General features: G+C 41.0%; 1 protein-coding gene across 1 annotated transcript; it reads left to right on the top strand.

Moving 5' to 3' along the window:
* Positions 1-327: 327 nt before the first annotated feature.
* lsm12b (LSM12 homolog b) lies at positions 328-9,723 on the top strand. The gene is made up of 5 exons (XM_027163314.2): positions 328-525; positions 5,801-5,934; positions 6,920-7,029; positions 7,954-8,080; positions 9,029-9,723. The coding sequence occupies exons 1-5, from the start codon at positions 399-401 to the stop codon at positions 9,119-9,121; spliced, it is 591 nt and encodes a 196-aa protein (XP_027019115.1). The 5' UTR covers positions 328-398; the 3' UTR covers positions 9,122-9,723.
* Positions 9,724-11,108: the final 1,385 nt, after the last annotated feature.

An 11,108-nucleotide genomic window follows, 5' to 3' on the forward strand; every position in this document is an offset into this window, starting at 1 on the left:
TATTATAGATTGACAACTCTTAATTGACCCCTTGGGGTGTATGTGTGTGAGTATGAGAGTGTGAGAGAGAGCGTGAGTGTGTGTGTAAGAGAGAGAGAGAGAGAGAGAGAGAGAGACTGTGTGTGTGTGTGTGTGTGTGTGTGTGTGTGTGTGTGTGTGTGTGTGTTAGAATGTTCTATGGAGATATAATTTAGAATAGATTTTGTATAACACATAGATCTGCCCACAGGTGTGTTTTTCTTTTTGGAGAACCTGTGTGATCTGGACGCTAGTGCGCATGTTCAGTACGCAGCCCTTTGTACTTGCGCGTCATGTGACCACGCCCAGTTTCCTGAGCGGAGTCACGCCGTCGCGTGCGTTTACGTAAAGCTGCCGCTCCGCTTTCCCTGGCGGAGAAGATGGCGGCTCCTGGACCGGGGGAGTATTTTAGCGTCGGGAGCCATGTCTCTTGCTTCACCTGCTTGGGCCAACGCTTACAAGGAGAAGTCGTCGCCTTCGACTACCAGACCAAGATGTTAACTCTGAGTATCCTTTTCTCGCGCGTGTGTTGCGTGTGACGCGGCTCGTGCGGCGGTTTGTCCGCGGCCTGCGCTAGCTGTTAGCGGTGTTCAGGCGTGTTTATGTTCTGATGCTAACTGCTAACTTTCTGCCTTCATTCAAAACACTTTTTCCTCCAAATTCCGCTTTCATTTTAATTTCGTCCCGCCGTAGTTTTTTTCACTCCTGCTCCTCAGTCTCCGGTCGCGTCACCGCTGTTGTTTACTTTCCTGCTATAATTGTGACTCCTGTCTTTTTTTTTTTGACATGTTCACGTTCAGCTAGCTTAGCCACTTTACCTGTCCTTGTTACCTCAGAGGCTAAGTTAGCATTAGCGCGCATCTTATACGCTTATCTCGCTTTATATATTTATTCTTTTTAGCTCAGACATTTTTTTTAAAATAAACATATGTCAGACTTCAGTAGACGAACGTGTGTGTTTATATATCATCCTTTTGTCGGACGTTTATTCCGGGCTATAAAGCGCGCATTATTGTGTGTGTCGATTAGCAAAAGTTAGCCGTTTTTGAGCTAGCAGTGTTCATCTGTTTGTATCCGCTAACACAGTCTTTGACATCCTTTAGTGTTAAATACGGACGTGGATTCTCTCAGACGTCGAAACGAAGAGACTTGATTCAGATTTGAGCTTTTCAACTGTAAGCTTGCTGGTTAGTTTAGCACGCTAAAGAGCCGGATGTCACTTTGACACAGCGGCTTTAAGGTTGTGGTGTTCAGGTTGTATCTGAAGGTCTGTGTGAAAACTGGCTTCCTCACAGATTTTGGGTAGATCTTTTTTAATAAAAGTGTTTTTTTTAATGAAATGTGGCTTGGCAAGTGAAGTAGCTTCTGAGTCATCAATGAAATGCCTGCATTAGATATTTGAGAAGAAACTCACTAACACTGGTTTTCACTGAAAACGTCAGTGCTCTGCTTTAACTAACACGGCCTGAATTGTTAGTGGTGTTGGAGATTTAACATGTTTCTAACCCTGCCCCGAAATTTCAGTTTCAACATTAGTCGACCATTTTTAAAAGAAACAAACCAAAAAAAAAAAAAAGCCCGTGGTCAAAACGAAAGGAAAATCATTACAAAATCCTGCTGCGATCTCTCTGGGTGTATTTATATATGAACCAACAACATGTCCTGTAATGGATATTTTTCAGCATATAGTTAGATAGATAGGAGTTATTACGATGTGTGTGTGTGTGTGTGTGTGTGTGTGTGTGTGTGTGTTTAGCAATTTCCGGACATTTCAGCAGACTCGTTTACGTTTTGTCGTGATTTATCGAGGCCGTAGTTTACCGTAATCATATTTGGTATGAATAGTTATGGATTTGAAAAGCACTGGTGTTGTGTATGCAGATATGGGTCCTAAATCATAAATGTTACATCAGGGCTGAACGTGGACGTGAGACATCATGTGATCTCCACTTATCGTAACGTAACACAGCTTTGGCTAAAAACTTTGAATCTTAAGAAACCACCAAAGCGACAGTACGTTTGGTCTTTCCACATTTTGCGAGGCTTCCGTGAAAACTAAGGAGAATGTCGACATGTTAATGTAAGCTAAACTGTGTGTGACCATAGTTGAATGTCATTCAGGATAGACTAGATCTTTGAAAGCCTCAAGGTGTCTGTTGCAGACTATTGACATCAGCTGCTGTTCAGTTAGCTCAGGAGTCGAATAGATAAAACCTAGCGGTGAAAAATCGTACCTGAATAAAAACACAGGTTTTTTTATTATTACTTGTACTTGAATTGAACTACTTTGACATGTAGTCGAATATGAAACTTTAGCACGCTGTGAGGTAATGAGCTGAAATTAGCGGTCGAGGCCATCAACATAAATAACAGCTGTAACTCTGAGTACGTTTGACACTTTACTACATTCCCAAGCAAGTGCAAAGTTGAACCAGAAATGTTGTACGAGAAGAGGAAACACTCAATACTACTTGAGGCTTTGAACCAGGAAAAGTTGTTCTTAAGTAGCACCAAAAGGTTGCTGGTCTAGACTTAAGAACCGCTTGCGTCAGGGGCTGTTGGCGGGGCTAGTGTTAGCTAAGGCTAACGTTTTTCTGTGTTAATGATAAAATAACATTATGTACTTTCTCGATTACAAACGTTTATACAGATTACATGGAGCTGCACGCACACGTTGGATTTGCTGCGTTTGGATGCCAATGTAGGTTCACAAAGCCATGAGCGTTAACAGTAAAGCAACATCCGCCATTGTTGATGTTGCTGGGAAACGTGACACGTATACAGTGATGTCAGACTCGGCTCTGTGATGCTCTCTAACCGATGGAAAGGCAAACCGGTTCTTAGAAGTTTCGCCAGAGGAACCAACTTAAAACCAGCACTAGCTCTGAACCAGCACCCGGTTCTTTTTGGTGAAAAGGGGGCATTACAAATGTATTTTAAATCAGATGAGACAATAGGACCCTTCTAGCATTTTAACACCAGAGGTGTTAGAAGTGTCCAGTTTTATCCGGAAAGTTTTGGAGTTGGTGCAGGTTTTAATTCCAACCAAGCTGAAGCCACACCTTTTGTTTTAACGCCACAGGATCAGCTGATTAACCCTGTGGATTCATGTGTGGCTCCTGATGATGGAATCGTCTTGAATCGTGTGCTGTTCTGGACTGATATTGAGTACGAAATGAAACCATGTTTAACTTTTAGTTACTCAAAACTGTCTCTTCTGGTTTTTAATGATTAGTAAATACTGGTTTTACAGTTTCACCGGAAACCTGATGGACCGGGATCCGGTGACGTAGCCTTAAATCTGTTTTTATTCTGTACACTGTTTTTGTGTTTTGTACTACTTGACCCATTGAGCATTGTAAAGTTAAACTGTTCTTGACCAGTATATAGTTTTAAATGGGTTTTCAAATCTGTCAGCCTGAGCTTAGGCGATTTCTGCAGATGGCTGCGTATTACAGGCGTTTTTGTAGGAACTTCTCAGAACTTCTCTTACAACACATCATCTCTCACACACTTTTCTGTGTGGTCTTCTACTGTAAAGGTCTGTATAATTGCTCTATGTAGTGCTCCTGCTAGTGGTGCTGTCCTAATTTAGGAGGACGTTCACGGCGTAGCTCATCCTGTTAGCTTCTTCTCAAGTAAGTTTAACTGTTATCAGCTTAACTATAGCACTATTAAGAAGGAAGCCCTTGTTCTTTTGCTTGCTCGTCAACACTTAAGTTCTTATCGGTTCACACTCTGATTCGATTACTGTTTGTACAGACCACAATACGCAGCTGTTTTTACATTGTACGTCAAACAATCAATGTCTTAATCGGTGGTTATTAGTTCTGCAAAACTTTTGATATTTGGCATTAGAAAGTTTCCGAGAACGTGGTGAAGGTGAAAGAACCTAACGTTCAGTTTTAAGGGAGGGTCGTTGCACATTATCGTGCTTGGATTTATGCCATGTTTTATGTCTGTTGCTCGTGGCTTTTGTGTCTGTTCCCATATTTTTTCCAGCCCCACCTCTCTGACTACGTCACGTTCAGCTTCATTGGATGTTCATGTTACATGCGATGCCCAACACCCTCCTCCGTGCTATTGGCTATATGTCTGGCGGGCATTTAAACCTCAACACCTTAACTTCCCGGGGCTGGTGCCGTGCCTCTATGTATAAATCCACTGCTGATTGTGTTGTCCTGCTCTGTTGTATATTCTTCCCTGTAAATATTAACACACCCTGTTCGCCATCAGCTTTGTTTATTCTGTTTGTTGTTGTTTTTGGTTAGATAGGGAGCGAGTGAAGGACGTGTGTTTTTACTCTGTGTCTTGTATTATGTTGAGTCAGAGGGATTTTTATTTATTATTTTGGCTTTGCCGTCTTCCAACCTTAAAACAGAATAAAACCAAACAAGTGATACTGGGTTGTGCCTAGGGTTGCAAAGGGGTGGAAAGTTTCCGGTAAATTTCCGGAAACTTTCCACGGGAACTTAATCTGGGGAATTTTGGAAATATTCAAAATTGGAAACTTTATGGGAATTTACAGGAATTTATGGGATTTATTTGGAAATATAGGGAAATTTATATAAACAATATCATATACAAACATAAATAAACATTTTGTTTGGTCATAAGCAGACACGCATGCAAGGTAATACACATTTTAAAAATTACGTCTTGACTGATTTCATTGTAATTAGAACTTTAATTGATTACTGAATTTAATTAATATTTCATTGAGTAACACAAAAGCATAATAAACATTATTATGCTTGTAATAATTATAATAAACTTAATTGTAATAAACATTATTTTATAGAGGATTTTTTTATTTCAGGGTGAGTGAGTGTGTGGGAGAGGGTCATCAAATGATCTGTGTATGTGTAACACTCCTAATTTACTGCTTATTAAGAGTTAGTAAGGTAGTTAAGTTTAGGTATTGGGTACAATTAAGAATGTAGAATAATGTAATGCAGAATAAGACATTATGTGCTTAATAAGTACTAATAAATAGCCAATATTCTATTAATATTCATGCTAATAAGCAACTAGTTAAATGAGCCTAAAATAAAGTGTTACTGTAGAAGAATGTAAGTACCTGCAGTGGGTTTGGCCTCAATGGCCTTCCAGTAAGCAGTGTGCTGTGTGCAAGTGACTGAGGAACGCAGGGTACAACTTAAATTGCATTAAATCTTTGTTATAGGCAACTCTGCATTTTTTTTATTATTCCGTTTATTTCCATATATTCCCCTTAATTCCCATGGAAAGTTTCCAGCCATGAAAATTCTCAGAATTTTGCCACACTTAAAGATCAGGAATACTGTTGTCCTTCTCGAGGACCGGGCTGTGAGTTGTTCGAGTCTCTGTCGAGAGCCTTGATCAAACCCCTTAAAGAAGATATCCCAAGAAGATCCTCTGGGCTTATAATCTACAGTTGCTCTGCTGATATGTGCCTCTGAGCCAGACAGCTTTCCTCGTCATGTCCAAGTTAGAGTTGGACTAAATGGATTTGTCAGCGGTGGAGTCTCTTTGGGAAATGTTCAGATCCGGTATAATATTCATCTCCGTGTCCCTTCGGTAATGCTCAATATTGCAGATGGCAGTGAGCCTTTCTTCATCGTCTGTTTTTTCTTGCTTACAGTTTTCTCAGTTTGTCTGAAAGCATTTGACTTAATTAAGCCCTCGCCACAAAAATCACCACATTAACCATATGTCGCCTACAGTTTTCGTAACCGAAGTGTTAGACTTTTGGATGTTTCCTGAGCTGCTTGTACTTGTTTTCCTTAACCCTCCTGAACAGAATGCGCTGCCTCCAGCGGCAAGCCCAACCTCAGCGACATCATCCTGATCAACTTAGCCTACGTCTCTGAAGTAGAAACCATTAACGACCGCACAGAGACCCCGCCTCCTCTAGCATCTTTGAATGTCAGCAAGGTAAGTGCTGTGACCTACATGAAGATTTTATTTATTTATTTATTTTCAGTTTTAATATAGTAGAGTTCAAAACACATCCATATTTCTGTTCTATGGGCCTTTTTACACCTGGTCACTTCATGTGTTGTCTCTGATCCGATAGCTATCTGATTTGTTAAAACTGTTCCATTTACATCAGGCCACATAAATGCGTCTCGGCAAATCGGATATCAATCGGATCTTTCTACTCCGGCACAAAATACTAATATATTTCACCTTATTTCCGGGGTAATTGAAATGGAACACGATTTGGTATATGCGGTTGCTACAATAAACAGCATTTACTGTTTGCTGCATTTTCGCTGGTGGCAGCAGTGCTTGAACAACCACATGCATTTACACCTGTCCAGTTTCATCTGAAATGCGTCCCAGACCACCTCCTGAAGGGGTTTGTACCATCGGATTTATATCCGTATCAAACACGTTTCGGAGGGCATTTAGACCTGGTCTTTTTACCGTCGGATAGCTATCTGATCACAGAAAACGCAGGAAGTGACCAGGTGTAAAAAAAAAAACCTATGAAACGTAGATTTCACAGCACTTGACCGATGTGTCCGTGATAATTGCGTAAGTGTGATCAGACAGGTAGAGGCAGACTGTCACAGGCGTGACGGCACACTGACACGTCGACGATGGCTAAAATTATTGTGTGAGATTGCAGTCAGCATGGATTAAGCTAAACGACTTTACTTCATTGTAAATGACCGGATTTTCTTATGCATCTTATGCATTATTTTTATAATGATGTGATTACATAATGATTGAATTCCTTCATATTTATGTTTTTGATATTTAAGAATATGATTGTGCAATAGAAGAGCACACTGTGGACAAATACACACACACACACACCATCTTTTGTGAATCATACTGGAGCTCATTTACGTGACGTTCGTGTCTGGCATGTGTTTCGTGACTGACGTCTGTCGATTTTTCTCTCCCACAGCTTGCCAATCGAGCAAGGACAGAAAAGGAAGACAAGTTGTCCCAAGCCTATGCAATCAGCGCTGGGGTTTCAGTCGAGGGCCAGCAACTATTCCAGACTATACACAAAACGTAAGACAACGCTCTCATCAGCCTTCTCATCAGCCCTACCTGCAGCTGCGGGTGTGTGAGTGACACGACGCTGTAGTGGAAGTGTGTGTTTTGCAGCCTGGTTTTAGTGTCCAGTTCCATGATTGATTCATTTACATGTTTATAAATTTAGGGTATGTTGTGTAGACACGGCCAAAGCAACTGTTAACACTACAGTACTGGCTACACTGACCTGTTAGTTCCTCAGAAGCTCCTGGTTGCACAATTCCACTGGACAATAAACTGATGTAGAAAGGACATTATTTACATTTACCTATCACCATTTCCTGTCCAGTGTCCCCTAAATAACGACGAGGTTCCCTTCTGAGTCTGGGTCCTCTCAAGGTTTCTTCCTCATATCATCTCAGAGTTTTTCCTCACCACCGTCACCTCATTAGGGATAAATGTTAGAGATAAATAGTAACTTCATTTTAAACTTCACAGAAGCATAGAAACAGAATAAAAATTGTCCATTTGTTAAAAGCTCTATACAAATAAATTGAATAGATTTTGACAACGGACTTGTTTGTCCCGAGGAGTTTCCTGTAGCAGAAAACGTAGACTTCGAGACTCCTCCTATATTTATTTCTTACTTTGATTACAGTATTGGATTATTATGAGTCTTGGTTTGAAAAAAAAGCATAGTTATAATTTTGTAACTTTAAGCCTCACTCGGTTTGGATCGTTTGTCACTCGAAAGGTGTTTTGAATAAATGAGCTTATGATGTTTGTAGCGTTAATAACGTAAAGCTCAACACTAAGCGACCAGTAGTAAGCTCACAGACTGCTTTTCTTATTTTCTTATCTTAGAGTTAAGAGTCTAGTTATTCACACAATGGCCGTTTAATTCTCTGTGGCTTATTTACAAATAGTAACTCTTTGTCTAAACCTCTTTCCCTCTTCCAGCATTAAAGACTGCAAATGGCAGGAGAAGAACATTATCGTGATGGACGATGTCGTCATCTCGCCACCCTATCAGGTGGAAAACTGCAAAGGCAAAGAGGGAAGTGCTTTAAGTCATATACGCAAAATTGTAAGTTTCTCTCTTTTTCCTACCCAACAGTATAATTCTATATAAAGCTATATATTGCATCTTTGTGTTTGCGTCAAGTCTTTTGCTGATGTGATCTACTACATTGATCCGTACACGTGTGGAAGTTGTAAAAGAGAGATGTTTAACATCGCTGTAAGGAATAGTGCTAAAAAACCTTTACGGTTCCACTCGGAAACCTGACGGACCGGAGACCATTTGGCATGAGAGCAGTATTGCATGCCTTAGAGCCAGTGTAAACCAGTCCGCTTTGCTTTGGGCTACAACGCACCACTTCAGCATGGAATAATTTCCTATAAAAACACAACACTTTCCACTAGGAAGGTAACTCGGGGCACGGAAACATTCTGTGGATTTTAGTCAAACACTCTCAGTGTACATAAAATAACGACAACCAACTGATCGACAGGTTTTTTTTTTTTAGCCAAACTGTAGCATGCACCTAATCCACAATGAGACACGGACACATCTCTCCACAATCCACTACAGTGTAGGGATTTTCAGGTCATGTTTTTCAGCTCTACAATATTCATCATGCAGAAATTATTCCAACCATTTAAGGTTGTGGGCCAGAAATCCAGCATGCCCTTTTCTATCAACATGTGACAAGGAGGGACTAAAAAAACCCAGAGTGTGGCAAACATTAAACTGGTGTGGGACTCCGTATGTAGTCAGGAAAGGCATGAAAATATAAGTGAGTGGTGTTTTCAGATAAGGTTTTCTTGTCTAGCGGCTTGACATGTCTTATCCAATTACTTATTTAGAACGTATGCTATCTGTTTTCTAAAATCTGTTATTCCTTAAAATGTGTGGGGTTTTTTTCCTCCTTCACCCGTCATTTTCTCGCAATAAAGAATTAAAGTGGCTCTTACTTTTGGTCATCTGACGGTTATGGTTTTGACTTGTCATCGTCATCTCTGTCTGCCGCAGGTCGAGAAACATTTTAGAGACGTGGAAACGCAGAAGTCGATGCAACGTACACAAGCACAGCAAACACAGAAGGAGTCGTCGTTATCATCCTGAGGTGATGGGGCGGGCACGGATTGGCCAGAGAGGGCACGGTGGGCATCAGCACTCCGAAAGCTGAGCGAGAACGGCACTCTCTCTCTCTCTCTCCGTCTGTCTCATCTCCTCCTCCCCCCCATTCAGTGTCAGTCAGAGGGTGGGGGGGCGGTCACCAAGGGCCCCCCGGGTCTACCTGATCAAATAAAATAAAAAAAGAACATCTTGGAGAAAAAAAATCAGATAAAAAGTGAGGATGGAAAGACTTGATTCTAAATTAGACTTTATAAAGATAATTTAAAATATCAACTATTAAGCACCCCATAGTTTTCCTAACTAACTCTCAGCATCTCTGTCCCTCTATCTCTGTGCCCTCCTCTTCCTCCTTCCCTCCTTTCATTTTCATCCCCCTTTATCTTCAATTCCATTTTCGCAAAAAAAGGAAGGAAAAAAACCCAAGCAGTCAGAGACGCATTAGGTTTCATTCCCTCTCCCAGTTTTCCTTTTTTTTTCTGTCTTCATGTTCTACACGTGTCTGTTTTTTCTGTATTTTAAAACAAGATGTGACTTGAAATGCCACAGTTTAAAAAGGACATTTTCTAAAATAAAAGTAACAAAAATTCTGACTGTAATGCTGTACTTTTTAACTTCTGACCTTTTTTTTAAATCATTATTGCTATTAAACAAATCACCTCAAAGAACAGAAATGAAGCCTGAGAAGGTTCTGGAGATTCATATCCTCGCTCTGTTGTGTGCTGAGCGACCAACACGAGAGAAACAGGCTTTTCACTCTTACTGCTGAGATCTACTGACTTTGCATAAACCATTGAAAAAATGTTTTATGGTAATTGATGTTTACTAAACACCTGAAGCTATCATAGGATATCATTCATTCATTTTCTACCGCTTATCCGAACTACCTGCCTATCTCAGGCGTCATCGGGCATCAAGGCAGGATACACCCTGGACGGAGTGCCAACCCATCACAGGGCACACACACGCGCTCTCATTCACTCACACACACACTACGGACAATTTTACAGAGATGCCAATCAACCTACCATGCATGTCTTTGGACCGGGGGAGGAAACCGGAGTACCCGGAGGAAACCCCCGAGGCACAGGGAGAACATGCAAACTCCACACACACAAGGTGGAGGTGGGAATCGAACCCCCAACCCTGGAGGTGTGAGGTGAACATGCTAATCACTAAGCCACCGTGTCCCCCTATCATAGGATATTAGTGTAACAACAGAATATATGCATTATATGTGATGCTATAATTTACACTTAAAGGTGGGGTGCACGATGTTTGAAAGCCAATGTTGACATTTGAAATCACCAAAACAAACATGCCCCTAACCCAAATGGGTGTCACCCCTGTTTTGATAGCTCCGCCCACACATACATACATAACCCAGGCAACTATTATGGCGGATGCTGCTGGGGCGGCTGGCCGAGGGGATATTTTTTATCAATAAACGATCTCAATGAGTAATAAATACTATGGTAATACAAATGTGTTTTTGTAGTACTGTGTTGTACTGTGAAAGGTTTAGCTCCGTTTCACGCTTAAGACATTCAGTTCTCTCCAGCGCTGGAAAGCTGATCCTATAGTAACACTGGTCCTGCTTCTTGCCTTTTTTTTCGCTTTTCGTTTTTATCTGTGCACTGAACACTCTCTCCACCGCATATTGACAAGACACACCCCTTTCTGCTCATTGGCTACATGTTTTTGTCGGCCCGACTCAGTTTTCTGAAGCATTTATCAAACATTGTGCACCCCACCTTTAATGTTACAGTTAAATGAATGCAGACATTGATTAGGATTCCTTACGAGTGCCTCAGTGGTCCGCTACTTCATGCAACGGGATTGTAATTAACATGCTAACGTCATTTGTTTTATTTCATATTTTTACACTAGATTGTTGTCTGACCAGAACGATCCTACATGAACCTAATTCCGTTATAACCTCAAGTCTCTCGGGCGACTTAAAAATTAGTTCCCT

This window comes from Tachysurus fulvidraco, chromosome 8 (genome assembly GCF_022655615.1).
Source record: "Tachysurus fulvidraco isolate hzauxx_2018 chromosome 8, HZAU_PFXX_2.0, whole genome shotgun sequence".
In the NCBI taxonomy this organism is placed as follows: Eukaryota; Metazoa; Chordata; class Actinopteri; order Siluriformes; family Bagridae; genus Tachysurus; species Tachysurus fulvidraco.

What these genes read in the sequence shown, in the direction of transcription:
- lsm12b (XM_027163314.2), top strand. Translation starts at nt 399, where the DNA reads ATGGCGGCTCCTGGACCGGGGGAGTATTTTAGCGTCGGGAGCCATGTC. An exon ending in GACCAAGATGTTAACTCTGA is followed by an intron (nt 526 to 5,800) that starts GTATCCTTTTCT and finishes CCTCCTGAACAG; the next exon opens with AATGCGCTGCCTCCAGCGGC. An exon ending in CATCTTTGAATGTCAGCAAG is followed by an intron (nt 5,935 to 6,919) that starts GTAAGTGCTGTG and finishes TCTCTCCCACAG; the next exon opens with CTTGCCAATCGAGCAAGGAC.